General features: G+C 54.3%; 1 protein-coding gene across 3 annotated transcripts in view; it reads right to left on the minus strand.

Moving 5' to 3' along the window:
* Nucleotides 1–275: 275 nt before the first annotated feature.
* The window catches only part of PDGFRB (platelet derived growth factor receptor beta), a 37,281-nt gene continuing 10,723 nt past the window's right edge, over nt 276–26,833 (minus strand). For 2 of the 3 annotated variants that reach the window (XM_065918896.1, XM_065918897.1), the window contains 22 exons: nt 21,670–21,715; nt 20,249–20,572; nt 19,457–19,723; nt 18,616–18,743; nt 18,329–18,500; nt 17,549–17,741; nt 16,754–16,869; nt 15,291–15,414; nt 14,643–14,854; nt 12,263–12,357; nt 11,233–11,365; nt 10,592–10,696; nt 10,143–10,253; nt 8,963–9,122; nt 7,769–7,929; nt 7,116–7,234; nt 6,753–6,875; nt 5,883–5,994; nt 5,365–5,464; nt 4,705–4,810; nt 3,611–3,843; nt 276–2,313 (listed from right to left, as the gene is read on the minus strand). In XM_065918896.1, coding sequence (XP_065774968.1) covers nt 2,136–2,313; nt 3,611–3,843; nt 4,705–4,810; nt 5,365–5,464; nt 5,883–5,994; nt 6,753–6,875; nt 7,116–7,234; nt 7,769–7,929; nt 8,963–9,122; nt 10,143–10,253; nt 10,592–10,696; nt 11,233–11,365; nt 12,263–12,357; nt 14,643–14,854; nt 15,291–15,414; nt 16,754–16,869; nt 17,549–17,741; nt 18,329–18,500; nt 18,616–18,743; nt 19,457–19,723; nt 20,249–20,572; nt 21,670–21,709 — 3,312 coding nt within the window. In that variant the 5' untranslated portion in view covers nt 21,710–21,715 and the 3' untranslated portion in view covers nt 276–2,135. Of the gene's footprint in view, nt 2,314–3,610; nt 3,844–4,704; nt 4,811–5,364; nt 5,465–5,882; nt 5,995–6,752; nt 6,876–7,115; nt 7,235–7,768; nt 7,930–8,962; nt 9,123–10,142; nt 10,254–10,591; nt 10,697–11,232; nt 11,366–12,262; nt 12,358–14,642; nt 14,855–15,290; nt 15,415–16,753; nt 16,870–17,548; nt 17,742–18,328; nt 18,501–18,615; nt 18,744–19,422; nt 19,724–20,248; nt 20,573–21,669; nt 21,716–26,833 lie in introns of those variants that run through there. The other variant, XM_065918899.1, reaches the window with a different exon arrangement.

The following is a 26,833-nucleotide window of genomic DNA, read 5'->3' on the forward strand; positions in this document are numbered from 1 at the left end:
GGCAGTGGGGCTCAGGGCCACCACCCAGAACCAAGCACTACAGAGCCGGAAGAGCCTTCTTTCACAACTTGGAAAACCAAAGTCTGAGGTCCAGGTCCCCCAACTACCAGGGAAGGGCAGGGGGAAGTGTGAAAAACCCCATCTCACAGATGGAAATGGACTTGAGCCGAGGGGCCATGTGGGGATCCTATGGCTGGGTGAGCCCGGCTGCCCCACCCCATTCCTGCCACCTCCCGGGCCCAGGGACCCACACCTGTGGGACACCACGAAGTCTGTGAGTGAGAAGCACCAGGTTTAATATTAAAATCTTTCTCTTAAAAAAGTACACAGAGAGGAAAATTTGATGGCGTACAAAATAGCACTTTTGTCATATAAATGTGTGTTAATGTGAGTCCTAAAAATACTTGTAAACCTAGGTGATTACATCTTTGGTACCGTAGTGAGAACCCATGCCCTCTCCTTGACCAGGCTTTGGGGGTCCCAGGGCAGGGATGTGCCAACCAACACAGGAGGCTGGTTCCCAGAGTCGCTGACCTTCCCTCACCCACCCACCCCCACCCTATCCAGCCCTTCCCCTGCCAATGGTCCTGGCCACAGCCCTCACTCTCCAGGCCCCTCCACTGCCCAATGAGCTGGCAGAGGCATGAGGTGAGCACCCCTGGGCGGACAAAGCCATCTCCCACAGTTCCTTCCTCAGGGTGGGGCAGCTGGAAGGTGGGAAGGCAACCTGCAAAGTACCCACATCTTGCATCCCCTCCTCAGGTCCCCCCTTCAAGACGTCTTGTCCTCTCACTGTCCGTCAGTGAGGGCTGCAGCACAGCCCTGGACAAAAGGTGCTGGAGTGGTGGGATGCGCTAGGTGCTCCGATTTGCTGCCTGCCTCCTTTGCCCAGGATAGCTCCAGCCAGAGGTCATGTGGGTGGTGAAAGGGATCCCATGGTCTCCCTCCATCCCTGGGGCAGGTTCTGGGGGCTTTCCAGGACACTGGCTATCACTCAGAGCCAAGGCTTGGGCCTTTGGGGACCTGCCAGGGCCCTGGGGAAGGGGCCCAGTTCCTGAATGCCCGGATATGTGTGATGTGTGATCAGGGCCTCCCCAGGCCCCAGCTGATCCCAGGATAGAGGTTTGGAGTGTTTATCTTTGCTTCATCTGGGCAAGTGTACAACCCCTGAAATACTCTAGAATGTTAGTGCTGGCAGGGTACCAGAAGTCAGTGAGTCCAAACGCTCATTTTTCAACAGGGAAAACAGCCCCAGAGAGGGTGAAGGAATCCTCCAAGTTCTTGTAGTAGGTCCAATGCCATACTGGTCCACACATGCAGGCACCTGTTGCAGGCATGTCAACACACGCATCAGAGATGTGGGGCTCATCTGGCCCTGGAGACTCTGGTGAGTGGAGTAAGACTGGCAGTGATGAGGAAGAAGATCTCTGGATCCATGGGGCCAGGAAGACATGGACAAGGCATGTTATGGGGAGGTGCACCCTTAGTGCCTGGGCCTGGGGCTACAGGCCAGGGCCTCCTGTACGTGGCTCAGCCCCCAGCATTAATTAGGCACAGAAGGCCCCAGACCAGCCTGGGCCTGGGAAAGCAAAGACTGGCACTGAGGGCAGGTGTCTCCTGGATGAGGCAACACTGTCCAAGGCCAGGCCCTAGCTCGGCCAGGAGCCAGAGACGCTGGGTTCCCTTCCCCAGTTCTTGGAGAAAAAAGTGCAAGGAGAGAGCTGCAGCTCCTTGAGGGGCAGCTGGCTGAACAGAAAAGAGTTAATCCACCACTTCACGAAACTTGAGGGTTCCATCCTCCACACCTGTCAGGCAGGGTGAGAATCCCAGACTGTGGGCTGCCAAGCCCACCATTCCCATCTTACAGATGGGGAAACTGAGTCCCCTGGGAGAGCGCTGGCTCAGAGTCACACGGCGCTCCAAGAGGCAGAGGACTGGTCACGGCTCCTCCAGTTCTCTTGCCTCCTAAGCCAGCCCCAGGGTTTGGGGATGATGTGCCGGGGCAGAAGCTTTCCGGAAAGGGACAGCTGACGGGAGCAGCCTGGCTGACGGGAGGCCGGGCCCGGCCAGGCGGTGCAGGGTGCTGGGAGGTAGAGGGGAGCTTCGAGTAGGGCAGGCCGGGTGGGGGCCAGCCCCTACAGGAAGCTGTCCTCCGCCTCGGCCCGAGGCCCCGGGCAGCTGGAATCCGGCGGCCGCTCCGGCTCTGGCTCCACCTGGGAGGCGGGCTGCGGCTCCGGCTCTGGCTCCTCTTGGGGTTCCAGGGGGCTGTCACAGGAGATGGTAGAGGAGGTGTTGACTTCATTCAGGGTGGAGCTAGAGGCGGGGAGGGGGAGTGAGTGAGAGGCTGGAGGGAACCTCAGTGAAAGAACAGCATAACAGCATTAACATAGAGCCTTCTATCTACCTGAGCTGGCTGCATGCACCTTACACACTTCAGCTCACTAAAATCCTTGTAGAGATTACACGAGGCAGGCGTCGTGAGGAAAGTGCAGCTCAGAGAGGTTATATCATTGCCCTGAATCACAAAGTGGCTAAGTATAGGAGTGGGGACTTAGAGCAGACCTAGTTGACTCCAAAGTCCATTGCTTACTCATCAGTCTCCATCTCCCACATGCCTGAATGGATAATGACCTCATTCAATCCCCATAACAACCTCCAAATTGAAGTACTCCTACTGTTTTCATCTTGCAGACAAGGCAACTGAGGTTCAGAGAGGAGAAGCAGCTGGTCTGAAGGCTCAGAGCAGCCCCAGCATTCACACCCCAAGCTGTCTGAACTTAGCTGAACTCGTCTGTACACTGGCTGCTTGGAGCCTTAGAATATTAGCTTCTCAAACAGGGTGGTGAGGGCCTTCTAAGTCCTGTGTGTGCCCCTAGTGCATGTAGAGAGATGGGCTCACAGCGAAGGTCCCTGGCCGGGTCTCACTGCAGCAAGTGGCAGAGATACAGCTGGGATCCAGTTTGCAGCCCCAGCCATTTCACCACAGGGTGGATCTTGTTTTGGGCGTGGGTCTGGCCTCATGCGGAACATCTAGTCCAGGCAATAGCTGGCCTTCCTCCAAAACCCTCTCCTCATGCTGATCTTCACATCCCAAGGCAAAAGAAAAGCATGAATCTTCTCCCCAGTCTGATTTTTGGCCTGAACTTCTGCAGACACCTCTGCCTCCCTGTTCCATGCTCCCTGGGGTCCTCAGGGCATGGTGCTGAAGGCCAGATCACAGAGTAATACATGTGGTGCTGGGGATGGAAATTAGATTTTCCTTTTCCCTCCTTAGGGCTAAGTCACAGCCGAGAGAGGGAACAAAGTAGATGGTCTGTGGGGGCTCCTTTAAAGCAAACAGATATTTTGCAAATACATCCCATGCCATTCTTTCTCTTACCAGCCTGCCATTTCCACCTGAAGTCATCAAGGGTCAAATGAGTTCCATTCTTTTTTTCTACTCATTGGCAGGAATAAGTACTCACCTGAGGTAACTCACTTCTAAGCCAGGTCTGAAGGTATGAAGATACAGACTGATACACACACACACACACACACGAAGACACACACGCATGTGTGCACACACACACTATGTACACCACTGCTTTGGGCTGCAGGTAGGAATAGCTACCTGGCAAGGCTGGGGGAACCTTCCAGTGGGCCCTCATCAGCAACCTCGGGTTTGGGGTCAGGCAGGGGGATGATGTAGTCATTGTCCCCCTCATTGGGCTGCACGGCAGTGTAGAGAACGGAGCTGGAGTCCAGAGGAGATCGGAGGCCACTGAAGCCAGGCAAGCGGGCTTGGGACCGAAGGATGGCTGGGTGGTCACTCCTCAGAAACTCCTCATCCACCTGCTGATATTTCTGCTCAGGGGGCAGGAAGAATCCGAGACAAGGGAGGGTCAGACCAGAAATGACTTTAGAGATCATCTAACAGGTAGATTCTGAGCCAGCCCCTCCAGCATTATGTAAATAAGGTCCCTGGTGCTCAGAGAGGAAGGAGAATTGCCCAAAGCCATTAAGTTACCCTCCTCTCTGGCCTCTCAACAGACAAGGTGAGCTGAGGGTCACCTGGGAAGGGGTTAGTACTCAGACCAGCACCCATGACCCTAACTCCCCCTGCTTCAGGGGAGACAGGCGTGGGTTCTCTGCCTGCCACGGCCTCCTTCGCTGAGGCCTGTTTCCCTCACTACTGGTCCTGGAGCGATAACCAGACGTGGTTGGGAGCGGGCTGAGGAATGGACTGAGGGAAGAGGCTGTGTCTGCACAAAGGATACATGCATCCCCCTCGCACTAGCTTTGCAGCGGGGCAAGGGAGGGTTTTAAGGTCCCGCTGGCAACATCTGCCTTGTACGAGCCTGCCACAGGGTCTAAGCGGTCAGGTCCTTAGTGGTCATTGCGCCTGGGGCTGTTCAGACTTGGGACGGAGGCCCCGTTTTGGTCTGGTTGCAAAGGCAAGTGGAAGGATGCAGGATGAGGTGGGGGGCTGTAGGCTCCCTGCCTCCAGTTTAAATTAATCAGCTTCCAAGTAGGATTTCACTTTAAGAAATTCTGTGCTGCTAAAATAAACTACACTCACATCCCTTATTGGCACCAAGAGGGAAACAGGCCCAGAGAGGGGCAAGGATTGTCCCCAAACAGCAGTGCGTCACAGTGAGCCTTGTACCCTGTGTCTATTTCTGGACTGGTGCTCTCCGGCCCCACCCCCACCCTGCCTCAGCGTACCTTTTTGTAGCCCTCACCCAGCAGTCTCTCAAGAAGCAGCACCAGCTGGGAGAAGGGGGGCCGGATCTCGAACTTCTCTTCCCAGCACTTCTGCATGATCTCGTAGCTGGGGAAAGGGGCAGAGAGGTCAGGGCCTCAGGCTCAGGGCCTGCTGCCTCCAAGGACAAAGTGAATAATAAATAAAAAGAGGTGGGAGGGGAGGAGGGGAGGGGTCCTCCCTTTACTGCTCCGGCATGTTCCCTTGAGAAGCCCTTCCTTCACCTTCAGTTCAGTGCTTCCATGGGGTTGATCGCACCTTGGTGAGCATATGACCGGGTCTGGCCAGTAGGGGTTCATCCCCTCAGCTCAGTGGCTGGTTCTGGATGGGCCTGTGACCCCAGCAGAGCCCTTGACAGCCACCTCTGGGTCTTTTGCTGCAACTATGGTGAAAGCAGCCAGGCTGAAGCTATTTGGATGGTGCCAGCCTGAAAGTAAGGCCAACATGAAGGAGAACAGAGCCCCAGGATAGAACAAGAGACTGTGGATGATGTCTGTGAACAACTGGATCCAGCTATACCTAATTTTTCTACATCTCTGAACTAATCTATTTTTGTCTTAAGCTGGTAAAGTTGGATATGTATTGTCTGCAGCCCAAAATATCTTCCCAGAGGCTCCACTCACATCTCGTCAGAGGCATGGGCAGGCTGGGCCATGCGGTAGCCCCGCTTGATGGCGTTGTAGAACTGTTCGTTCATGGGCAGCTCTGGGTACGGGGTGCCACCTGTTAGGGAGCAGAGAAAGAGACACAGGCTCAGGGGTGCTGGGAAAGTGGCAGGAATCCTCTCCTACAGGACAGGGAGAGGCACACCAGCCCAGCGAGCGGTGTGGGTATCGTGGCTTTGGCACTGGGAAATGCGGACCCCCTCATAGGCTCTGGACACAGACTGAATCCCTCCCCAGAATCAGAACCAGAGAACACCAGAGCCAGGCTTCTTGACGTCACTGTCCAAGTCCATCTATACTGAGATGCAGAGGTAAGGAGATCCAGACGGCAAGACACTTGCCAAGGTCACACAGGAACAAGAGAAGAGCAGAGCTTCTGAGCCCTGTCCCACTGCTCCCCTAGGATGGAGGTGTGGGCGCTCAGGGCGGACGCTATGCCATGTGTGGGTGAGCCCTGGAGAATGAGGGAAGTATACCCAGGGTGAAGATCTCCCAGAGCAGGATGCCGAAGGACCACACGTCGCTCAGGGTGGTATAGAGGCTGTTGAAGATGCTCTCAGGGGCCATCCACTTCAGAGGCAGGAAGGTCTGTGGGAGGGCAGAGACTGCTGAGCGCAAGGAGGGACTGCGCCCCACTCTGCACCTGGGAGGCAGGAGGAGCCCAGCAGTCCCCACCCCAGCTATTTCTCACTTCCTGGTCCCCCCAGGGCCCATCACTGCCGATACCCGGTTCCCACACCCATCCCAATGCTGGTTAGTCAGAGGATCAGGAGGCTGAGTTTCTCTTCTCACAAGCTGGGGACACAGCAACCCCTATCTGTGAGGAAGAGCCCCAGGGTCTGAGACTCCTTGGGGAGCAGGATCCCTTTCCTGACCCCTGCTGGGGGGTGGCAGGGTCATGCACAGGTGTCACCCAGCTCTCATCCTAGCTGCCTTACATCTCTGGAGCCTAGTGTCCCTCCAGTTCTGTCCCTGTGTGGAAAATGGGGACATGAGTGTAAGGCAGGATGGTCACCTTTTATCCAAGTACCACCTGCCACTCCCTCATCTGGGCTTCGGCCTCTGCCCGCCATCACTGCTGAGAAGCACATTTGGCCTGCTCCCTATCCATCCTCCCCCAGAAGCTTTACAGCTGGCCGCTTGGCCCCTGCCATGCCCAGCAAAGCTAAGCCCTTGGCCCACCCCACAGGCCTGGGTATCTCACCCCCACCCCTCCCCATGCCCAGCTGGTGGCTCCTCTTCCTGTCCCTACACACAGGGCCAGGCAGGCAGAGCCCACGAGGACTCTGGCCTGACTTCCCATGAGCCAAAGCCACGTGAACCATGATGACGGTGAAGGCACTCACACTGCCCTTGGAGATGTAGTTCGAGTCCCGCATGATGTCACGAGCCAGGCCAAAGTCACAGATCTTGACCAGCTTGCCCTCACAGATGAGCACGTTCCTGGCTGCCAGGTCTCGGTGGACGCACTGGGGACAGAAGGGACAGAGCTGAGACTGTGGGGCGATTGTGGGAAAGGCTCTCCGGGTCAAGGGCTTTGTGAAAAATACATGGTTGGTCAGGTGTGAGGGGCCACCAGGTGTGAGGGCATTGGCCATCCTCAGCCACCAGAAGGCCGCTGTACGGGTCACATACTTGGAGGACCCTGGCTGGTCAGGGGACCCCCCCCCTCCCCAAGACCCCACTCTGCTCACTGTGACTACACATACATTCTTGGAGGCCAGGAACTCCATGCCATTGGCCACCTGGTAGCTGAAGCCCACAAGATCCGTGTAGCTAAGCACTGGGGACTCGTTGATCAAAGTCACCCGGCAAGTCCTCTCAGGAGCTAGGGAAGAGCAGAAGGACGTCTTGAGTCCCCCCAGGGCCACAGAACCCTGGCTTCTGGCTCGCAGAGGCTGGATGGCCCAGAGAGGAGACTCCTGATCCTCTAAGGTTTCCCCAAAAGGAAAATAATTTTCAAATATCTCTTAAATTCTCCGACTTCCAGAAAAAACTTCTGGCATTAGCCCTGGGCCACTTTTGCTCAGCCTGGTCTGCCTGCTCATCTGGGCACTAGTCAGCCTGGGGCCTGCTCTGAGCAGACCACTCTTTCCTGAGGCCCCAGCAGGTCAGGCATCCCCTCCAACCCAAACTCCTCTCCTCCCTGAAGGCTGTGTGCACATTTCTCGACCCAGAAACAGGGGCTGATATTGGGGTTCCACCACACAGGAGCTTTGGGCAGGTGGCAGGCCTCAGTTTCTGCATCTATGAAATGGGCACAAGGCCACCTTCCTGGCAGGGTTGTTTCCAGACTGGGTGGAGGAAAGGGTTTGGAAAGAATATATGACAACACAGGTGTGAGGACCCTGTGTGCACCCACCAGAGGGGACGTAGTTATCATAAGGAGCCATGTAGTTGGAGGACTCGATGTCTGCGTATTTGACATCTCCTTTCATGTCCAGCATGGGCACATAGTCCACCGACTCGTCCTTGCTCATGTCCATGTAGCCACCATCGCTCTCCCCAGGCAGTGACACGTGGCTGGGGGCAGAGGAGCATCACAGAGGCAGTAGCACAGGCTCTCCCCGCTCATCCCCCCTGCCCCTCTGCTCACCACTGGGGCCAGAAAGGACCTGTCACTTAAGCATTTCTTCTCTCCCTCACTCAAGCATCCTCCACTCACAATCTGTCACAATACGAACGACCATGTAGTGAGACCTTCCAGCCAACCTCAGACCCATCCTGAGCTGGGCACTGGGGCTGCCAAGATGACGTTAAGACCTAGGTTGTATACTCAGAGAACTCATGCCCAGGGCGATTCCAATACCCAAAGACAAGGGTCACAGGAAGGACACTGCCCAGCCATAAGGCCCTGCAAGTGAGCAGTGAATCACCTTAATGTCTCTGCCTGCAGCATCAGCTCTCCAGAGAGCTGTGGGACGAAGTACACATGTGTCTCTAGGAGGAGAAAAAAGACTGGAAGGAAATCAATCAAAATGTTGACGAGAACATGGATGAATTTTAATGTCTTTTTATGCTATTCTTAACTGAATCTTGCCTCTGAAATAGACAAGTATTGCTTTTGCCATCAGCAAAAGAGAAAAGAAATGTTATTTTTGGACAAGAAGAAGAAAGAGGATAGCTACCGTGGAGGCACTGGAGAGACTGCTGTGTGGAGGAGGGGGAAGGCTGCAGCAAGGGAGGAGTAGAGTGGAGAGCGCTACAGTGAGGGTCAACCTGGAACAGTCAACAAGTGCTCCCCCTTGATGGAGAGACAATGATGTGTGTTTGGTGAGAGGTCAAAGGGGGTCACATCTGCAGAGTGCTCAGTGCAGGGCCTGGCACACCTACAATCAGCAGGCGGCAGCCACCATCCTCACCACTGTTATTGTCATGCCCACCTCGGGGGTGGCCAAGGGGGCCAGGCTGCAGGCTGGCTGGTGAAACAAGTGACAGCTGGCTCGAGGAGCAGCTCTGCCCACCCTGGCCTCAGCTTCCTGTCCTGGACAAGGAGGGGTGAGCAGGTGCTCCTCAGGGCTCCCCGCCGACTCAGGCCCCAGCCCCCCGGCGGTACCTGGGCAGGGGGAGCCCGACAGGAAGGGCGTTGCTGTAGAGCTCGGCGCTGGGCGGGCGGCGCTTGTCCGAGCAGCGCTGCAGGAAGGTGTGCTTGTTGCGGTGCAGATAGTCCACCAGGTCGCCATAGCGGCAGTACTCGGTGATGATGTAGATGGGCCCTGCAGAAGGACAGGCTCAGCGACAGTCCCAGGGCAGGAGGTGGGGGTGGGGTCAGGCTTCCGGTCAGAGCCATGAGGCTGATGACAGGCTGCACGTGGGACAGCAAACAGGCTCAGGCCCCAGGCAAACCTGGATTTTCCTGGCTGTGAGCAAGGCAATCTCCCTGAGCCTTACTATCCTCAACTATCAAATGGGGCTAGTAATACCCACCCCAAAGTATCTCATGAGTATTCATGAGATAATGCCTTTGGTTAGCTCAGCTCAGGGCTTGACAAACTGCAAGCACAGAGTTAGCTGTTGTTGATGAAGCTGAATTTTGAGCCCAGGATATAAAGCAAACAAAGTCAACTGATTATTACCAGGTTACTGTTTAAATTCAAACATAATGCATTGACTTGGCAGTTTGAAGATACTGGTAGAATCAAACATTTTGAAATGTGTGACCACTGCAGACATAAATTGGTCCACGCACATAGTGTACTTCTGTATTTTGTTTTGGTTGCACAATACTGAGGAAAATCCCAAATCTCACAATAAGCAGCTGCAAACAGTGATAACTTTTTTTTTTTTTTTTTTGCGGCCTAACTTGTAATCAGAGTTTCAAATAAACACACTCAACTGGAGAGACCTTACTTGTTCTACGTTCCGAGTGAAAGCAGCTTTCAGTGAGCAAGCCGGTTGGTGGTCTCCAGAGGAAGGGCTCATTTCAATGTCTCATGAGCTGTTACTTATTACCCTTTTTAAAATCAATTGTGAAAAGTTTAAAATGTCAGAGGACTCCTTGATTTGGAAACTGCTAGGAATGGTGACCTGAAGGGTGCTTTGGTCTTGGAGGTGATGTGATTTTGTGACTTGCTAATCCGACACACATCTGGCTCTGTGAAGTGAGAGCACTGGACTGGGTAGGCACAGACTCTCCAGGGGGAGCGTCCTGTTGTCCTTGGACTGGGGAGGGGGCAGGCAGGGGCCAGGCCTTGGCCACTGGCACTTCCCCAGAATTCTCTGGGAGATGGTTGTACCTCCTTTAGTGCAGGCCCCCAGCAGGTTGACCACGTTCAGGTGGGGCCCAAGGTGACTCATGATCTTCAGCTCCGACATGAGGGCTTGCTTCTCACTGCTGCGGGCTGTGGCTGAGGGAGAGAGAGGACCTCAGGCCTGGCCCAGTCACGGAGGCTTAAGTGGAGCCTATTCTGGCTCATCTGCCCCAGTCTGTGCTGTTAGACCCATGTGGTCAAGGATGGTGAGGACCCACGGGCAGGAGAAAGGAAGGAGGGTGGGCGGGGGGGCTTCTGGAGGAGGGGGCAGGGCGAGGAAGCCTCTTTCCCAAAGCAGAATCGGGAGTGTTGCTGGCTGTGGTATGCCTGTACTTTTGTGCCCAGAGAATCAGCACAAGACCTGCTCTGGGAGTGCCTGAATGTGCGGGGGAGCTGGGGGTGAGGGGAGAGAGGGGCGGGCTCCCAGGACTCACATTTCAGCATCTTGACAGCCACTTTCATGGTAGCCTGAGAATGGCTCAGGCCGTGAGCCGTGGCCTCCACCACCTGCCCAAAAGCCCCGGAGCCCAGGGTGCGGCCTGGGAAAGAGATGATCTCTCAGCTGCTGACCCACAAAGAATCTCAACATGTATGCTCTCTGAGGTCAAGTTAGTCATCCCTCAAGCCACCCTGGACTTAAGGTGTTTCTCCCATGAAGGCTCCTAAAATCACAGAGCTTTGTGGTCCTTCCTGGTCTCACCCTAGTCCTGCCTGCTTTCTGGCCCCTCTTTAGTCCCTGGAAAACCTCTCCCCCAGAGGGGAGCACAGGTTCTCCGTACCCTCTCAGCTTCTCTAGCTGGACTAGGCACAGGCCTGGCACTCATTAATACTTCCTCTCTCTCCACAAAGGGGTTTCATCTCATCTCATCTCTGGATCATAGAACATAAAGGCTAGAGGGCCTCAAGGGGATCATCTTACACCCATTGTACAGAGGGCAGGGCCTGAGGGCCAGAGAAGGCAAGACATCAGCCCTAGGTCTCAAGCCAATCATGGCAAGGCTGGGCCCACGTGTCAGACAGTGTTCCCACCCGTCTCAAGTCCCCAGACTGCCACTTGAGGCCTCCTTGGACTGACCAAGCACAAGCTGGTCCCGTGGCAGCTCCCAGGTGGAGTCGTAGGGCAGCTGCATAGGGTCCACATAGATGTACTCATGGCCATCAGAGCTCACAGATTCAATCACTTTCCATCGGATTTCGTAGCGTGGCTTCTGCAGAACCAAGATCAGGGATGGATCATCAGAGGGGAACCACTAGGTCCAGCTCCTTATGAAACAGATGAGGCAAGAAAAACTGAAGCCCAGAAAAGATTATCTGAAGTCATACGGCAAGTTATCAATAGAGCCAAGGCCTTTATGGGCTCCATGGGAACAGATGCAAGGAGGAGGTGGCTGAGAAGCAGCTGACAGCTGAGCGGCAGGTTCATCAGAACCTCCTCACCAGCTTCTCCCAGAACCTCAGCTGCTCCTCGGATGGCAATAAGGAATATGTAGCCCAGGAAAGTGACACGAGGCAGGGACATTCTACTAGATGTGGTTGGCTCCTCCCCATGCCGGGTCAGTCACAGTGGGAATCTCAGAAAAATATAACCTTAGAATGTTGAAATCATAAGATGCTGGAATCACAGGATTGGAATCTTAGAATGACAGAATCGAGTGCAGCAATTCTATGGTAGAATCATGGAATGGTGAAACCACAGAACAGACCATTGAAATGAGAGATTAGCAGGATTAGAATGCCTTTCAGTAGAATCCTAGGTGTGTGGGTGAGAGTTGGAAGAATGTTGGAACCCAGGCAGTCCACCTTGAAGGTCTTGTGTCCTGTGACTGGGATAAACAGGCATGATGCCCGAGCAGGATGCTGGGTGGGGAGTAGGGTGCACAGCAGAGTCAGGGCACTCCAGATGGTCTGGACCAGGCCCATGTTGGTCCAGGCTGCTGGGGTTGTAGGTAGCTCAGACACCCCGCATCACTTTATATCATTTTTATCACCTGAGCTCCATGCTGGGCCCCAGACATGGCCAGATCCTGCAGCACTAGAGGATGGCAGAGGTCCATGCAAAAAAATGGTGTGCCACTCTGAACCCATTAGGCAAAGGTGGGGCTTACCTTCTGCCAGAGCATGATGAGGATAATGAGGGAGATGATCACAAGGACCACCAAGGCCAGGATGGCCGAGATCACCACCACCTTGAAGGGCAGGGCTGGACGCAGAGACAAGAGATGTTTATGAATAAACAGGGCATTTGGCAGCTCCCCTCCCTGCAATCTACCTCTGCAAAAACCTCTCTGCCCATCCTGCCCAGAATGGAACCAGCCGCATCCCCACTTTGGCCTATGATGTCAGACCTTTAGCCTCTCCCTTCTGGGCCACACCTCCAGCCTCACCCTAAATATCCCACAGTAACTCCCCCTGGATCACCACTGGCCTCCATATCCCCTCAGCCCTTTCCAGGGTCAGTCTGGCCTGTCTGCCACAGGTCCAGATTGAATACAAACTCCTGAGAACAGGGCTGTGGTTTACCTCTCCTCTGAATCTATGCCCTCATGGGGGCTTGTCACAGCTAGGATGGAGGCCAATGGATACAATAACTGAACTCCCACAGCCTGAGGCATACAGACTCCAGAAAGGAGCCTGTTTCCTCCCCCATGGTGATGGCAACAGTCAAGCAGACTGAGGCAGGGGCCAGGAAACAGGGGTAACCAAACAGGGCCAACTCTGGGCCTCCAAACCCTGAGTCTCCTCTACTCTCAAAGCCTCAGCCTCTTTGCTGCACATACCCACTTCTTCCCACTCCCTCCACATTCAGCCAGACCCTCATCAACCCTGTCCTGCCCCTCTGGCCACCCATGAAGTTCCTTGGGAACTCCCTCCCTCCTCCCCTGTCCCCCACAGGCCCTATTCTGCTCCCTAGAGAACTCTAGGGAGCCTACATCTTCTAGGGAGCTATCTCTGAGCAAAAAGAGGGGACTTAACCCAGCCATGACAGTTCCCAGTGGGGTGGTATATGGCTTCTCCCTCAGATGGCACACAAAAGCTTTACTTCTGCCTTGCTCAGAGTTGGTCAGTAGGCGCCCACTTGCTCAGGAATATGAATGCATGTGTGGGAGTGTGGATGAGATAAGGCATTAAAACCTCCACCCATGCCACCACAGGGCAGGGGAAGGCAGGTCCGTATAAAGAAGTATCTGCTTATACAAGCCCAAAGACCTACCTAGGTGCCAGTATAAGTGTGTCTAAAACACCTTGTGCAACCTTCCTAGCTCTGCTCACACTGGCTGCTGGCTTCTCCTGTAGTCTCCTCCCCCAACCCCTAAATGCATACATACTCTGTTCTCCAACCACACTGATTTCCTTTAATTGCTCCGAATTCACTTTGCCTCTGGGCTTTTACACAGGCTGTTCCCTCTGACTGGAACACCATTCCTCACTAGGCTAACTCCTAGTTATCTTTCAGGTATTGGCCTAAAGCTTCATTTCACCAGGATACTTTTCTGAATCCCATAGATGGGGATGGAGCTCCTTCTTCCTCTAGGCTTTCCCCCCAGAAGCTGACCCTCACAGTGAGGTAGCCTAGTTCCTTGTCTGTGTCCTTTCTGGGCCATGGGCACAAGGAGGACAGGCAGGGCTGGGCTTTCTCCAGAGAGAAGCTGAGACCCTGTGACTATTTACTGAATGAGGAAACAGGTGCATAAATGAAGTTTATGCATACAGGTCCATATATGCACTGGGACTGCCAGGTAGCAAAGCATAGGGGCACCATAGTGACTGTTCATATGGGTGAGAATTATGCATGGATGTGTGTCTGCTACCAGACATGCACGGCACAGCAAGCATATATGTAGGGGGATTGGGTTGCACACTTTTACTGAAAGGTGTGCTGCATCTCCATGCTTACAGACATGCACTATGCCACTGTGCACGCTGCACAGGGGTTGTACATGTGCTGTTTGCACACTTATATGGGGATTGTGTACCACATATACACACCTACAGACATACACTTGTGGATTTACATATCTGCCCAGAGATTGGGATGCTCATGTATGTGGTTTACAAACCTATACTTACTAGGTTTACATCCACAAATATGCTTGTGTACATGCTTACAAACACATGCTCAAGCTTTATGCATGTATGTGGGGACCAGACATACTTCACTGCCTGCTTTACAAATCTACACTTGGAGGGTTTAAACCAACGTCCAAGGATCAGGCATGCTCAAGCACACATATATACAAAGTACATACATAAGGAGATAGAGTTGTTCACAGTCATGGTTTACACACATACACTCGTGGACACACACACGTGCGCCAATATTGTGCTGTTGTGTAAGCACATAGGAACATACACTTGCAGCGCTCCTGAGTGCCCTTGCTCCGCCAACTCTGGCCTGCCATGGGCATACAGACACAGATCCAAGTATAGCAGGGTGGAGGCGGGGGTGAGGGATTGTCAAGGGGCCACAGAGGATGGAGGACTCACAGTGTGGCACCACGGTGACCTCCTGCACGTCGTAGCCCAGCAGGTTGTGCAGCGTGCAGCGCACGGACAGCGGCTGATCCACATGGCGCAGGCGCAGTGTGCTCACCACCTCGAACTCCTGCTCCTCCGCCCAGTAGGTCACATTCGTCTCTAGCTGGCTGTCCTCCTCGGAACTGTTCCCCAGCGGCGTGGGCGGCAGCTCCCGCGGACACCTGCAGAGAACCGGCCAGGTCGACTTCCAGTCCCTTCCCACCCTACACGGGCGGGAAAACTGAGGCCATAGCAGGCAGCGCCACTGTGTGGTGGTGGAAGGAAGAAGCCGGGCATGACCAGTTTCTTTCACCCACTGCCTGCTCCTTAGTGGGTTCCTCCTGTGATCTCTCGACTGACCAGCAGGGGCGCTCCTACCCTAGAATTGGGAACCCTGGATTGCAAAATCCACTCCCTTCGTTTGACCCTCAGCGTCGAGGTAAGAAAAAGCGACAGTTTAAATCATGCAGAGCATCTCCAAGAAGCCACGTCTTCTAGACTATGGCTCTAGCCTGGAACAGTGTTCCCGGAGGAAGGTTCCGGACTAGATGACTTTCACTGAGTCCACCTAGTTAGCTGTGGGTACCCAGGGAAACTGAGGCTTGAGGGTCTGCTCACCTTTTGAGGTCACTGCAGGTAGACCAGGTGAGGTGTGGCTGGGGCATGCCGCGGCCGCGACAACGAACTGTCTGCTCCCCATTGGCAGGGTGGCTCTCGCTCAGCTCCAGCACACGCACAGGCACTGCATGAAGAGGGAGCAGGCAGAGAGAGGTGGAGAGGTCAGAACTGACAGTCAGTGAGCAAGGCCCTCAGGGAAGACCTGGGCCAGAGTCTCCCTTGGGGGAAGGGGAGGGGAACTGCAGACTGCAGGTGAGCCTTAAATACAAGGAATCCCACGTGAAAACTGACAGATTCCCCTTCTGGGTACTTCAAAGGGAATGCCTGTAAGGAGCTAGTCTGTCTTTAACACCTAAGATTTTCTAATCTTCCCTTTAACAAAGAGAGGGCAAGCCTCGGATCAGAGTCCTGGATCAGCAAGAACATGGAGCCAGGATTTAATAGCATTTTTTTTGTTTTCTCAGAGTTTATTTTAGTGGTTGCTTTATATTTATGACATGTGATGCTGATTTTCCGTCTACAATGGAGAGGTTCAATTTTCAGTCAAAATAAATTTATTTTTAGGAAGTCAGTCCACAAAACATTAAGTCATTATTGTCTCATTTCTCTGCTCAAAACCCTGCAGTGGCTTTTCATTTCAGTCAGTGTAAAAGCTAAAGTCCATACAAGGCCCATGAGGGCCTAGACTATCTATCCTCCCATGGGCCCCCAACTGCCCATCTCAGCTCTGACTTCATCTCCCACTGTTCAAGGTCATCTCTGACCTCATCTGCACCATTTATCTCTCACTCTGTTCCGGCCACACAAGTCTTTCAGTGTTGCCTTCGTACTGCGTGGTGTGCCCGTTCCCCAAATGGCCACTTGGCTAATGCCCTCACCTTCTCCAAGTCTTCACACAAATGTCATCTCCATGCAGTCAGTCCTGATCATGCTATTGAAACTGTAGCTCTCCTCACTCCCTAGTCCACAGGAGTCTCTGTCCTCCTTACCTAGCTTTTATTGTTTTCTTTCACAGCAGTTGTTACCTTCTAACCTTGTACCTGGCTTGCTGTTTTTTCCCCCACTGAATGTTTTTCTTCCTCCCACTCAAGCTCTACCGTGGCAGGGCCTCAAGAACCTTGAATGGACTGGCATAGTGTAGCTGCTCAATAAATATCTAATTGGTAGTATAGTGTAAGTGGTGTGTGAGAAGGAAAAATCATGGCACTGGGACATGAATGCCTGAGGTTTTGCAAATGCCAGTCTAGTGCAATGACTTTCTTTAAAAAGCTGGGGAAACTGAGGTGCAAAGGGGGGATGTGCATACAGCAGTGGTCAGTGTTGGAGCCTTGTCTAGAATCCAGCCCTTTGAGTCCTGGACTCCCTCTTCTGCTCCTCCTCTGGGTGGATGGCCAGTGTAGGAATGGAGAGAGAACAGAGGTGGGAGGGTCAGGGGAAGGAAAGCAGGGTGGAAGGCTCCTCACCATTGACCTGCAGCTGGAAGGAGATCTGGGCTTCAGCATCCTCATGGAAGGCCCGCATGGTGTAGTAGCCAGCCTCAGCCACCTTTACCCGCACCAGTGTCAGCTCTGACACATACCTGAGGAGGAGGACAGACCAGGGGACCAGCTGTCAGAGCTGGAAGAACTCTTACATCCCCCACCTTTCTTGTAAAGATAAGAAAAACAAGGCGCAGGGAGTAGAAGAGGATTGCCAAGGTCACATGGGTGTCAGTAGCAGTGCCAGGACTTTTGGGTCTCCACCCATAGGCAACTCCAGTGAGCCAAGATGGAGGGTTAGAAGGATTGGGGTGGAGGGCATGGTGGAGGGGAAGCACCATCTCTTTTCCTCCACATTTCATCCCTTTCAGAAAGGCCTGACACTGCCTTACTCTAACATACAGCACCTCAGGTCAGCCTGCAGGGACACATTCTTGCATAGGAGGCAGTGGCCTGCCTGGGACCCTCTTCCCTAGTCATCCTCTTTTTTGCCTCCAGGGCTGCTTCCTACTGGCCCCACCCATCACATGGACAACTAAACATCTGGGCGGTCATATGATGAGCGTCTGTTTTCCCCTCTAGAGAGGAAGCTCTAGGAAGGATGGGACTGTCTGTCTCTATTCAGGCAGTGTCCCCAGTGCCTGGCACAGTGGCCTGGCAGGGTGCCTGTCACAGAGTAGGCTCTCAGGAAAGATGGGCCTCGATAGGCCTTAAGGCTGTGGGCTGCCTGGCGGCTGCAGAGAACAATAACTATAATAGAGTGGACGGGCGGCTGCTCACCGAGTCTCAGACACATTGCGCGTGGACAGCGCGATCTCGCCGGCGCTGGAGTCACCCAGGGTTCGGTTGTCCTTGAACCACATGACGGTGGGCGGCGGGTAGGCCTCGAACACCACCTGCAGTGTCCGGCTGCGATGGAGCTCGGCGAACTGTACAGGGTCCAGCTCCCCCAGCAGCCGCACATAGCCGTTCTCTGCAAGGGGCAGCCGTAGGTGGTGGGGCTGTGCCCTGAGCCAATGGGGCAGCACCTCCTGGGGGCGGGGCTCCTGGGGCGGGGCATCAGCTGTACGCAGAAGGAGCCCAGCGTCCTGGAGGCGGGGCTTCAGGCTTTAGTAACTGAACCTGAGCTTGGGGGTTCAGGTTGGGACTTGGATGGACTGGAGCAGGAACCAAATTTGAGTCTGATATTGGTTTGGGGGCAGGGTTCAAGGTTGGGACTAGAGTTGCAGTGCTCTCTAGGTGTGTTCTGTCTGATGATTGTGGCTGAGATGAGTTACAGCCTGCTTCATTTTGGGGATGGGGCGGCCTGGGCCTGGAATGGCAGTAGGGATTTAGAAATCGGGTTGAGGCTAGGGTTCTGGCTAGCTGGGAAGTCTAGGTTGGGATTGGGACTGGACTTGGAGCCGATACTGTGCTTTGGTTGGGTTGATCCTGGAAATGGGGCTTTGGTTGGCACTGAGGCTTGAGCTGGATTAGAACATGGCTGACAGTACCCCAGGGCTATGACAAGGTCTGGGTCCAGTTCAGAATGAAGGCTGGGGCTAAGCTCAAGGCACTCACCAACCACGGTGACATTGATAGCCTTTTCATCACGATGGTCGCTCACACTTTCTGACACATTGCAGATGTAGGTCCCTGAGTCTCCCAGTTCAGCACTGGGGATGTGCAGGATAGAACGTATGTGGGGCATTTCAAAGAGGAAGTCAGTCACTGGCTCCACCAGGCGCCCACTCTGTAGGGACAGTTGGGGCAAGCCCCCCACATCAGAAAAGGTCCAGGAAGTCAGGCTATAAGTTGAAATATCCATCCCTGCCTGACCCTTCCTCTAACCTGTGGCCTGGCATTACCTCCATGCGTGGGTATGTCCACTCGAAGTTGACCACCTCATTCCCGGTCACAATGCACATGATGGTGATATTCTCCCCTTGGCGGACCACAGTCTGCACTGCATTCACTGAGACATTGATGGATGACACTGGTGGAAAGAGATTGGCTTAGGGCTGAGGAAGTCACCACCAGCATCAGCTTAGGGATGGGGTCAGGGTCCACAGAGGGAGGGCATGACTGGTGTGTGAAAGATTCATTCTTTTGACATATATTTATTAAATACCTACTATATGCCAAGTCCTATTCTAGGTATTATGGCTTTAGCAGGAAATACTACAGACAAAATTCCTGTCCTCATGAAACTGGCATTCTAGAATGTTTTGAAATCAAAATACTCTCTGGGTACCTAAGTACAAAAGAAACTTACTGAGCACTAACAGCTACTCTCCATCTTTTTTTTTAAATCTTCACAATAATCCTAGGTAAATGGTCTGTATTAAACCCATTTTACAGAGGAAGAAGCAGACTCTGAGAGATTATTTGCCTTGTGCAGAGTTGCTCAGATGGGAAGTGGCAGTGCTGGGATTCAAATCCCACTGGTTGAAAGCCTGTACCTTTGCCTACCACAGTATATACAGCCCAGTTCCACCACTAATGCTTCCCATGACCTTTGGCATACTTCATCCTCTTTCTGAGTCTCAGTTTTCTCATCTGTAAAATAGGGCAACACACCTGCCTTCCATAGCTGTAGTGAGAATCCAGTGAAAATGGAATTGCATACTTGATAATCTGAAAAGGTCAGTCCCTCTGTGGACAGTTATACTTGCCTTGGCTGAGCACCAGGCAAGAAAGGGGGCTCACCCTGGAGGCTGTAGACATGGTAGGCATCGGAATCCACTTCCCTGTCCCCAATGGTGGTTTTGCAGATGTAGGTCTTGTCCTCAAAGGTACCAGAGAAGCCACGTTGAGGGTCATAGGCTATGGGCAGGGGGACATCCACCTTCTTCTCATGCAGCATCACCACCAGCCTCGGATCCGTCACTCGACATGGAATTGTGGTCTCAGTTATTTCCGTGAGAAAGATGAATAGCTCCTCAGGGTCGACAGGGAGGAAGCCCACAGAAGGATCTGCCAGGGGCAGAGCCAAGAATGTGAGTCAGAGGAGCTGGGTTTCTGGCTCTTCACTGATTTACTCTATCACCTTGAACAAGTCTCTTCCCTCTCTGCCCCTCAGTCTACTTTCTACAGAAGAAGCATGCTCTCAGAGGTCCCTTCTAGCTTTAGCATTTGATATGGACAGCATCAACCTGAGAAAGAAGATAAGTCACAAGCTGAAGGACAGTTGGTACCTGAGCTTGGAAAATGGGGAAGATGGGGTGTGGAAGCCAAGGGGGTGCATATTGGAACCAACTGAGAATGCAGCGTTCTTGGGAACCAGGAATGGGATGGACTGGCAGACAGCAGACAAATATCCAGACCCAGGGGTGGGAGTGGACATACTCCTGGACCGAGCCAGGCTGGATTCCCTGATTCATCTGCATTTCTGAGATGGCTATGTTCCACCATATCAGTAAAGTGCTCTCTGAGCTTCCCCCAGATGCCTGCAGCTAAGAAGAGCAGTAGAGGTGTAGCACATAGGCCAGGGATCCTCACCTGGCACAAAGATGTAGAGTCGTTTTCGCTCACTGGCCTCCAGCCCATGGGAGCCTTTGTAGCCACAGAAGTATTCTCCTGTGTCTAGACCAGTGACATTGACCAGTGTCAGCACGCTGGAGAATGTGCCGTCCCGGGTCTTGGTCATTTCCTGTGGGGGTTTCTGGGACATCCGTTCCCACACCACTGGAGCTGGGCCCAAGCAGGTCAGAACAAAGGTGCTGGAGAGGTTGAGGACAAGTTCTGGCCCCGGGGGTATGATGACCAGGCCCCAGAAGGCCCGTGGTCCCAGCAGAAACAGCAGGGGCAGCAATAGCACCTGGCCTTTGGAAGAGGAGGCATCAGACATCAGGGCACAAGAGCAATAGTACCTCTTTCCACAGCTGACCCTGAGGAACACACCTCCCTAATCCACAGAAAACAGAGACTGGAACCCATGACTCTGAGACCTGCTTGCCCAGGGTCTAGTCCCCAGGGACTCCTGGCCTCCTGCTCTCAGTGCCAAGAGACCCCCAGCCTTGCAGTCCTTCTGCAGTGCAGCATTCAGACTGCAGGCATGTTCTCTCAAAGGCATCAGGAAATCCTTGGGAAGCAATTCCCAGGCCCCCAGTTCCTGCATTACTTCCCAGGTCACTTTCTGAGCCTCTTCCCTGCAGTTGCCCCAGCTGCCCAGGTTGTGCCCAAAGCCCAGAGATGGCCCTGCTTGGGGAGGTGGTGGCCAACATAGTCCAGAGTGGGGCAGATCAGGTCAGAAAAGAGACTGAGGCCCCTGGAGGCTGAAGGTGCTGGGGATGTCTAGTGATTGGTTTTCCCTCTGCCTGCTGATGCCCTGTGGAAGGACGCTGTAGGCCTTGCACCCAGCCCCAGCAGCTGAAAACCCTGGAGGTGAAAACAAGTACCCGTTTAGATGGGTGGGTGCTCAGCCAGTGGGTCAGATATCCTTGGGTGAACCTTTGGCTGGTCACTGACTGCCTGGTCAGCACTGATTGCTTGAAAAAGCCCACCCAGACTTGGGAGCTCACAGCCAATGAGGGGTCCATGAATAGGAGGGGTCCCTCACCGGAAACAGACATGCCAGACTGATACCAGTAAGTGCTGATAAGAGATGGGAGACCAGGGTGACTGTTAGGGAAGAGGGTGGGGACAGTTGGTGAGGGGACATGGGCTATGGAAGGCCAACCCAAGGATTTGAGCTGATGGCTCTGGACAGGCACAGGTCCACTGAGGTTTCTGGGCTGAGGGGTGGACACTGGAAGGAGGCCTCCACTGAGACCCACTAGAAAGGCAGGGAACTGAAGATCAAAAGCAGAGCAGCGCCCCTGGGCTCCCAGGCCCTGGTGCTAGCATGAGCCACCCTGCCAGCTCCAGGGTCCTACCTGGAGGCTCCCCAGGGCCCTCTATCCCTGCCCAAGGCTACCTACCTTTGAGGACAACAGCTCGCATGGTGCTTGGAAGCTGCATGGTATCCTGCAAAGTTAAACAGGAGTCAGGGCCCAGAGTAGCCAGAGGCAGTGCCACAGCCCGTCTTTGCCCTGGGTCCTGTAGAGTAAGCCCCAGCTTGAGCCACCCAACCCCTGGATCCACTAGGCTAAAGTCAAAGACTACCCATACTCCACACCAAGAGGGCACTCATGCCCAAGGGGCTCTTTCCCCTGAACTGGGCCAAGTCTCGGGGTGCCTGGACCCTGCTTTGGCTCTGCCTCTTCTTCTCCGATGGCCTTGACTGAACCCCCTGCTTCTCCTTGGGTCTTAGTTCCTCTGCACGTATGGTGGGGGTGGGGTCTTGGCCTGGATGCTGTTCAGGGGCCCACCGGTTCTAACAGCCTGTCCTCTGGGTGACAGTTCCAATACCAGGCTCTTATCTGCCAGGACAAATATTTAGGAAAGTGTGATGAAAGGCCTGAGGGAGAGGGAGGGGGTAAGCCAGAACCCAGAGAACTCCCACAGTTCCACAAGCACAACAGGAAGTGGAGGCGGCTCTGGGAAGGGAAGCGGGGGAGTGGGGCTGTGGAATGTGGGGGGGCACCCCCATGCCTGGCCCCCTTAACTCAGCTCCAAGCTGCACGGGGAGGCCCAGGGGGAGGGGCCAGGGGCTGGACCCAGGGGAGGCCTCACCACACAGCAAGGCATCCTTGCAAACTACTGAATCCAAGCCCCCTCACCCACACTTTCAGTGTCCAGATGGGGAGACTGAGGCTCTGAGAGGGGAAGAAGTTTGCCTAAGGTTACATGGCAGAGCTTGTTCTGGAGGGAGACAAAGTGACTGGAATGATACGGGTAGAAAGACAAAGACTCAGAGATACAGACTGGAATCACCCAGTGATGGAGACAGAAAGAGAAGCAGGGACACAAAGGGAGACAGATCGAACCACATGGGTCCTACCATCTCCCTGCCCTTGGCAGCCCCATCCGAGGGTCCAAAAGAACCAGCCATAACCAGGTTTGCAAAGTTCTGACTGCAGTATCAAAAGGAAGGAGGCCAGAAGTGGGTGGGGGTACTAAGGCCAGAAATGTGGGAGAGACCAGGTGGCAAGGAGACCAGAAGACCTGCTGCCTTCCCTGAGTGGCTGCCCAGCCTGGCCTGGCTCCTAAGTCCATGCCAGATTGCGCCCACTCCACCCTCGTTTCATCCCTTTTAGTTTGCAATACAGGGCTAGGAGCTGAGATTGAGCCCCAGCAGGCCTACCTCCCGCACCATCACATTTCAGTGGCCTCCATCTCCAGCTCTCAAAAAAAAGGACGATGGCAAGTGGCTCACTTGCAGGGCTGTGTTTACACATTCATCATGGGACACAGGCAAGGGCCCTGGACTGGGGACCGCTGGCCTCAGCTCTCTGCTCAGCACCCTAAGAACTCCCTGAATAAATTTGCTCTCCTCTTCCTCTTTCTCCCAGTTCCTTCAGACCAGCCTGCCTGAGGGCCCCCTCCCCTCTCCCAAATGCTTTAGACTCAAAGCCCAGCCATGCTGAGGCCACATCCCCAGTGCCCCCCGCCCACCCCTCCTGCTGCAGCCCTCCAGCTGGTTGCCAGACCGCTTCCGGCAGGACGAAGCAGCGCCACAGTGGAGCCAGCAGCCCCCACAGAGGCCTATCTGCCCCTTAGTGGGTGCCTCTCTGGATCCCCCCTTCCTGCTAGAGATCTCAGCCAAAGAAAATCATTAGCAGTGGAGGCTGGGGGAAGGGGTCATTTCAGCCTCCTTGCCCATCCCTTCCCCACCTCCCTGGCTGGCCACACTGTTTATTATTCTAAAGGAGGAATTTGGTCGGCTGGCCTGGAGATGGGAGGTCATGACAACTAGGACTGGCCTGGCTCTGGAAGGCTGTGGGCTAGGCCCCTGGGTGAGCAGATCCCAACCCTGGCTCCTCTCTGCTAGGCCTGCAGCTCAGGGGGATTTGAGTCCCTGAGGCTCTGAGCTGGAAGGGGCCTTCTTGAACAGGCAGCAGAGACTACAGACAGAGTCATGGCCCAGTCACATCAAAAAGGCAGAATCAGGCTGCAGGGAGAGGATGGGTTGGGCAAAGGAGCTCAGGGAGAGGGGAGACACCTTAGGGAGAGTACAGATAACCAGGGACCTTGAACTGGCTTCTCCCTCCATGAAATGGGCATTTCACATGGGGCTTCAGACCCACCATGAGACTGAGTCTCCAGCCCTCTCTGGGAGTCAGTTTCCCCTTCCATACAGGGAGAGGTTTGGATGGATCATATCAGAGAGCCAGCCTTGCTCTAACACTGCCAGAGAGAAGGTTCTAGTCACTATTATTCCTGCTGGGGTGGCCTGGGGACATGGGGTTGTTGATGAGAGGAAAGGCGACATTCCTGAGGCTGGAGCAAAATGAGCATCCATAACCCATTTTCATTCCATGGATTCAATTCCCTAACCATTTGGTCCCAGATTTGCTGTGTATACTTTGACAAATTCTTTCCCTCTCTGGGCTTCTGTTTTTCAGGTGACTTCCAGACAAATAAACAGGTAATATGGCCCTGTGGAGGTGACAGGGGAAGAGTGGCATGGGCAACAAGCTGGTGGATTGGGAAGAACCAGACTGGGGACTGGGACCCAACCTCCTGGGCCATCTTGGATGACTCCTTGACCCCTCCAGTGGTCCACCCATTACCTATAGACTTCTGTGCTTCCCAGGGGCTGTATGTTTCCAGCCGACCCCAGAAAGGCCCAGGTGGCTGATATAGGGGAAGAGGGCTTGCCTGTGACCACTTCTCTTCTTCAGGGGCAGGACTGCGTTCCAGGGAGGAGCCACCTGGGACAAAGTGGGTGTCATAGGGAGGAGGAATCCCCTTCCTACCACACTCTCCTGCCTCAGAAAGCCCTTGGAGCACAGAGAGGAAGGGGACCCTCAGGGATCTCCCCTTTGTTTGTGAGGCGAGTGCTGTGTGGGACGTTCTCGTGATTCTTCCTATTTTGGCTAGGTTGGGGGTACAGAGATCCACAGATGGGATAATTGCCCAGCTCCTCACAGTGAGTCAGAGGTACCCCCTCCATCCAGGGTAAGACCTAAAGTCCAGAGGAACAAGTGTGCTTGAGGATTCCTCCTCAGAGCCTCAGCCTTGCTCATACAAGCCTCCACTCCTTTCCCACCGCCTTAATCTAAATAAATCCAGTCCATCTTGGCCACATCCGCTAGCAGCAGCTTCCCTCCCTCAGGGTCCCAAGGCTCCCACGACACAGGCAGGCTGGAGAGGGGGGCCTGCACGGCTGCCAGTGGGGGAGGCTCACACACGGAGAGCACGTGCACACACAGCACAGGCTCCTGCCTACGCGCTCGCTCACACACTGCTCTGAAACACACCCATGTGCGGCGGGCCCTGTGTGTGCCCAGCCCGCACGCCAGCACCAGACGTGCACGCCCACACATGCATGGAGTATGCAGCTCCACTGCGCCTGGATCACCACTTCGGTGCTCTCCCACGTGCCCATGTGAGGTACACACATGCAGGTTAAATCGCACATGTACTTAGCACAAGCGAAGCTACGCACATGCAACATGCATAGAGCATATGCCCATGGGACCCCAAACTCACCTGAACACACGTGCACATGTGGGCACAGACAAGCCACAAAGTCAAGGTGTGCTGTGCCCTTACTGCGCCAGGTACTATCCTGAGCACTTGACACAGACTGGCTCACTTGCTCCTCAGACAACACTATGAGGTAGACAGATACAAGGATCACCCTGTTTTAGATGGGGAAACTGAGGCAGGGAGTGCTTATTTACTTGCCTAAGAGCACAGAGCAGAGATTGAGCCAAGGCAGATGTCTCTGCCAGCACTACTGTGTTTACTAGGTTTGGCTGTTCCAACGTCAGCGGGGACTGATGGAAACAGACAGGACTGAGATTTGTCCAGCTCAGAATGACAGGATGTGGTGACTGGACGTAGAGGGGCTGGAGAAAGAGGTATCCTAAATGAGCCCCACTCCTATTTCTGGCTTGGAGTACTTAGGGGGCAGGAATGTGTCTGTCCTAGAGGCACAATATCTTTTTCTGAGATGAGAATGAGGCAGAACAGGAGTGGGAGCTGGCCCTGAGCTGGTTTTAGGATTTGGAGGGGATGTGGGTACCTGAGGGAACAGGGGAACACTCAGTCTGGAGGCAAGGATCAGGCTGGGCAGAAATAGCAGTGAGATGGGGATGGGAGGAAGCCCTGCTTCACAGAGGAGGGGTGCTTGAGGCCTGCAGTCTCAGGCCAGGGATGCTCTGAATAAACAAGATGCCAGAGGGAGGGGGAGGCCTGGCCTTGGGGTCATGGGGTTAGAGTCTTGGAATGTCAGAGCTCTGAGGCCCTCAGGGACCATCTATCTGATCCAACCCTCTTCCTGTGCACCACTGAGCAGACGGGAAAACTGAGGCTTGGAGAAGGACAGGGACCAGTGTCAGGGTTTCGACCTAGCAGGCCATGTTCAGGGGGCCAATGGGGCGCTGTAGTTTATCTGACTGGGCAGCCCCTGCCTCCAGCCCTGGCTTTGATGTGAAGCTGGTGGTTCAAGGCCCAGGGTTTGAACAACAGTTGCTATCCACTCCCTCCCCACAGGATACTGCCCCCACCCACCACACATAGGCCTTTATATCACTTTCCCGGCCTTGTCCCAGCCAGACAGGGATTAGAAACAGACTCAGAGGAGGCGACTTGCTAAGTTGCTGTCAGAAGTGGGATGCAGACTCCAGTCTCCTGCCTGGTGGTCTGGTCCTCCCCCCTGCACACCACGGACACTTCACAGCCCCAGACACAAACTTCAGGGGCAGATCCCCAGCTGAGAGGAGGGGATATGGGGCTTAGCCCAGCTCTGTCACCTGCTTTTACAGTCCTGCCCCTCTCTGAGCCTGTTTCTCCATCTGTACATGGGGTGGGCAGGGCTGTCCTGAGAACACTGCTGGGGCTGACATGGGTGACTCTCAGGACCCTGGTCTGGAAGGAGTCGTGCTGAGTTGAAATGCTGGGGTGGGGGTGGGGTGCTGGGGAGGGGCCCTGGCCAGGATGTCATGACTCAGCTCAAAGAAGGCAGCCAGCTCCAGGCCCGGGAGTGTGTGGGGGCAAGAAGGATCTGGAGCCAAAGCCTGAGTCCTCCCGTCA

This window comes from Muntiacus reevesi, chromosome 1, assembly GCF_963930625.1.
Source record: "Muntiacus reevesi chromosome 1, mMunRee1.1, whole genome shotgun sequence".
Classification (NCBI taxonomy): Eukaryota; Metazoa; Chordata; class Mammalia; order Artiodactyla; family Cervidae; genus Muntiacus; species Muntiacus reevesi.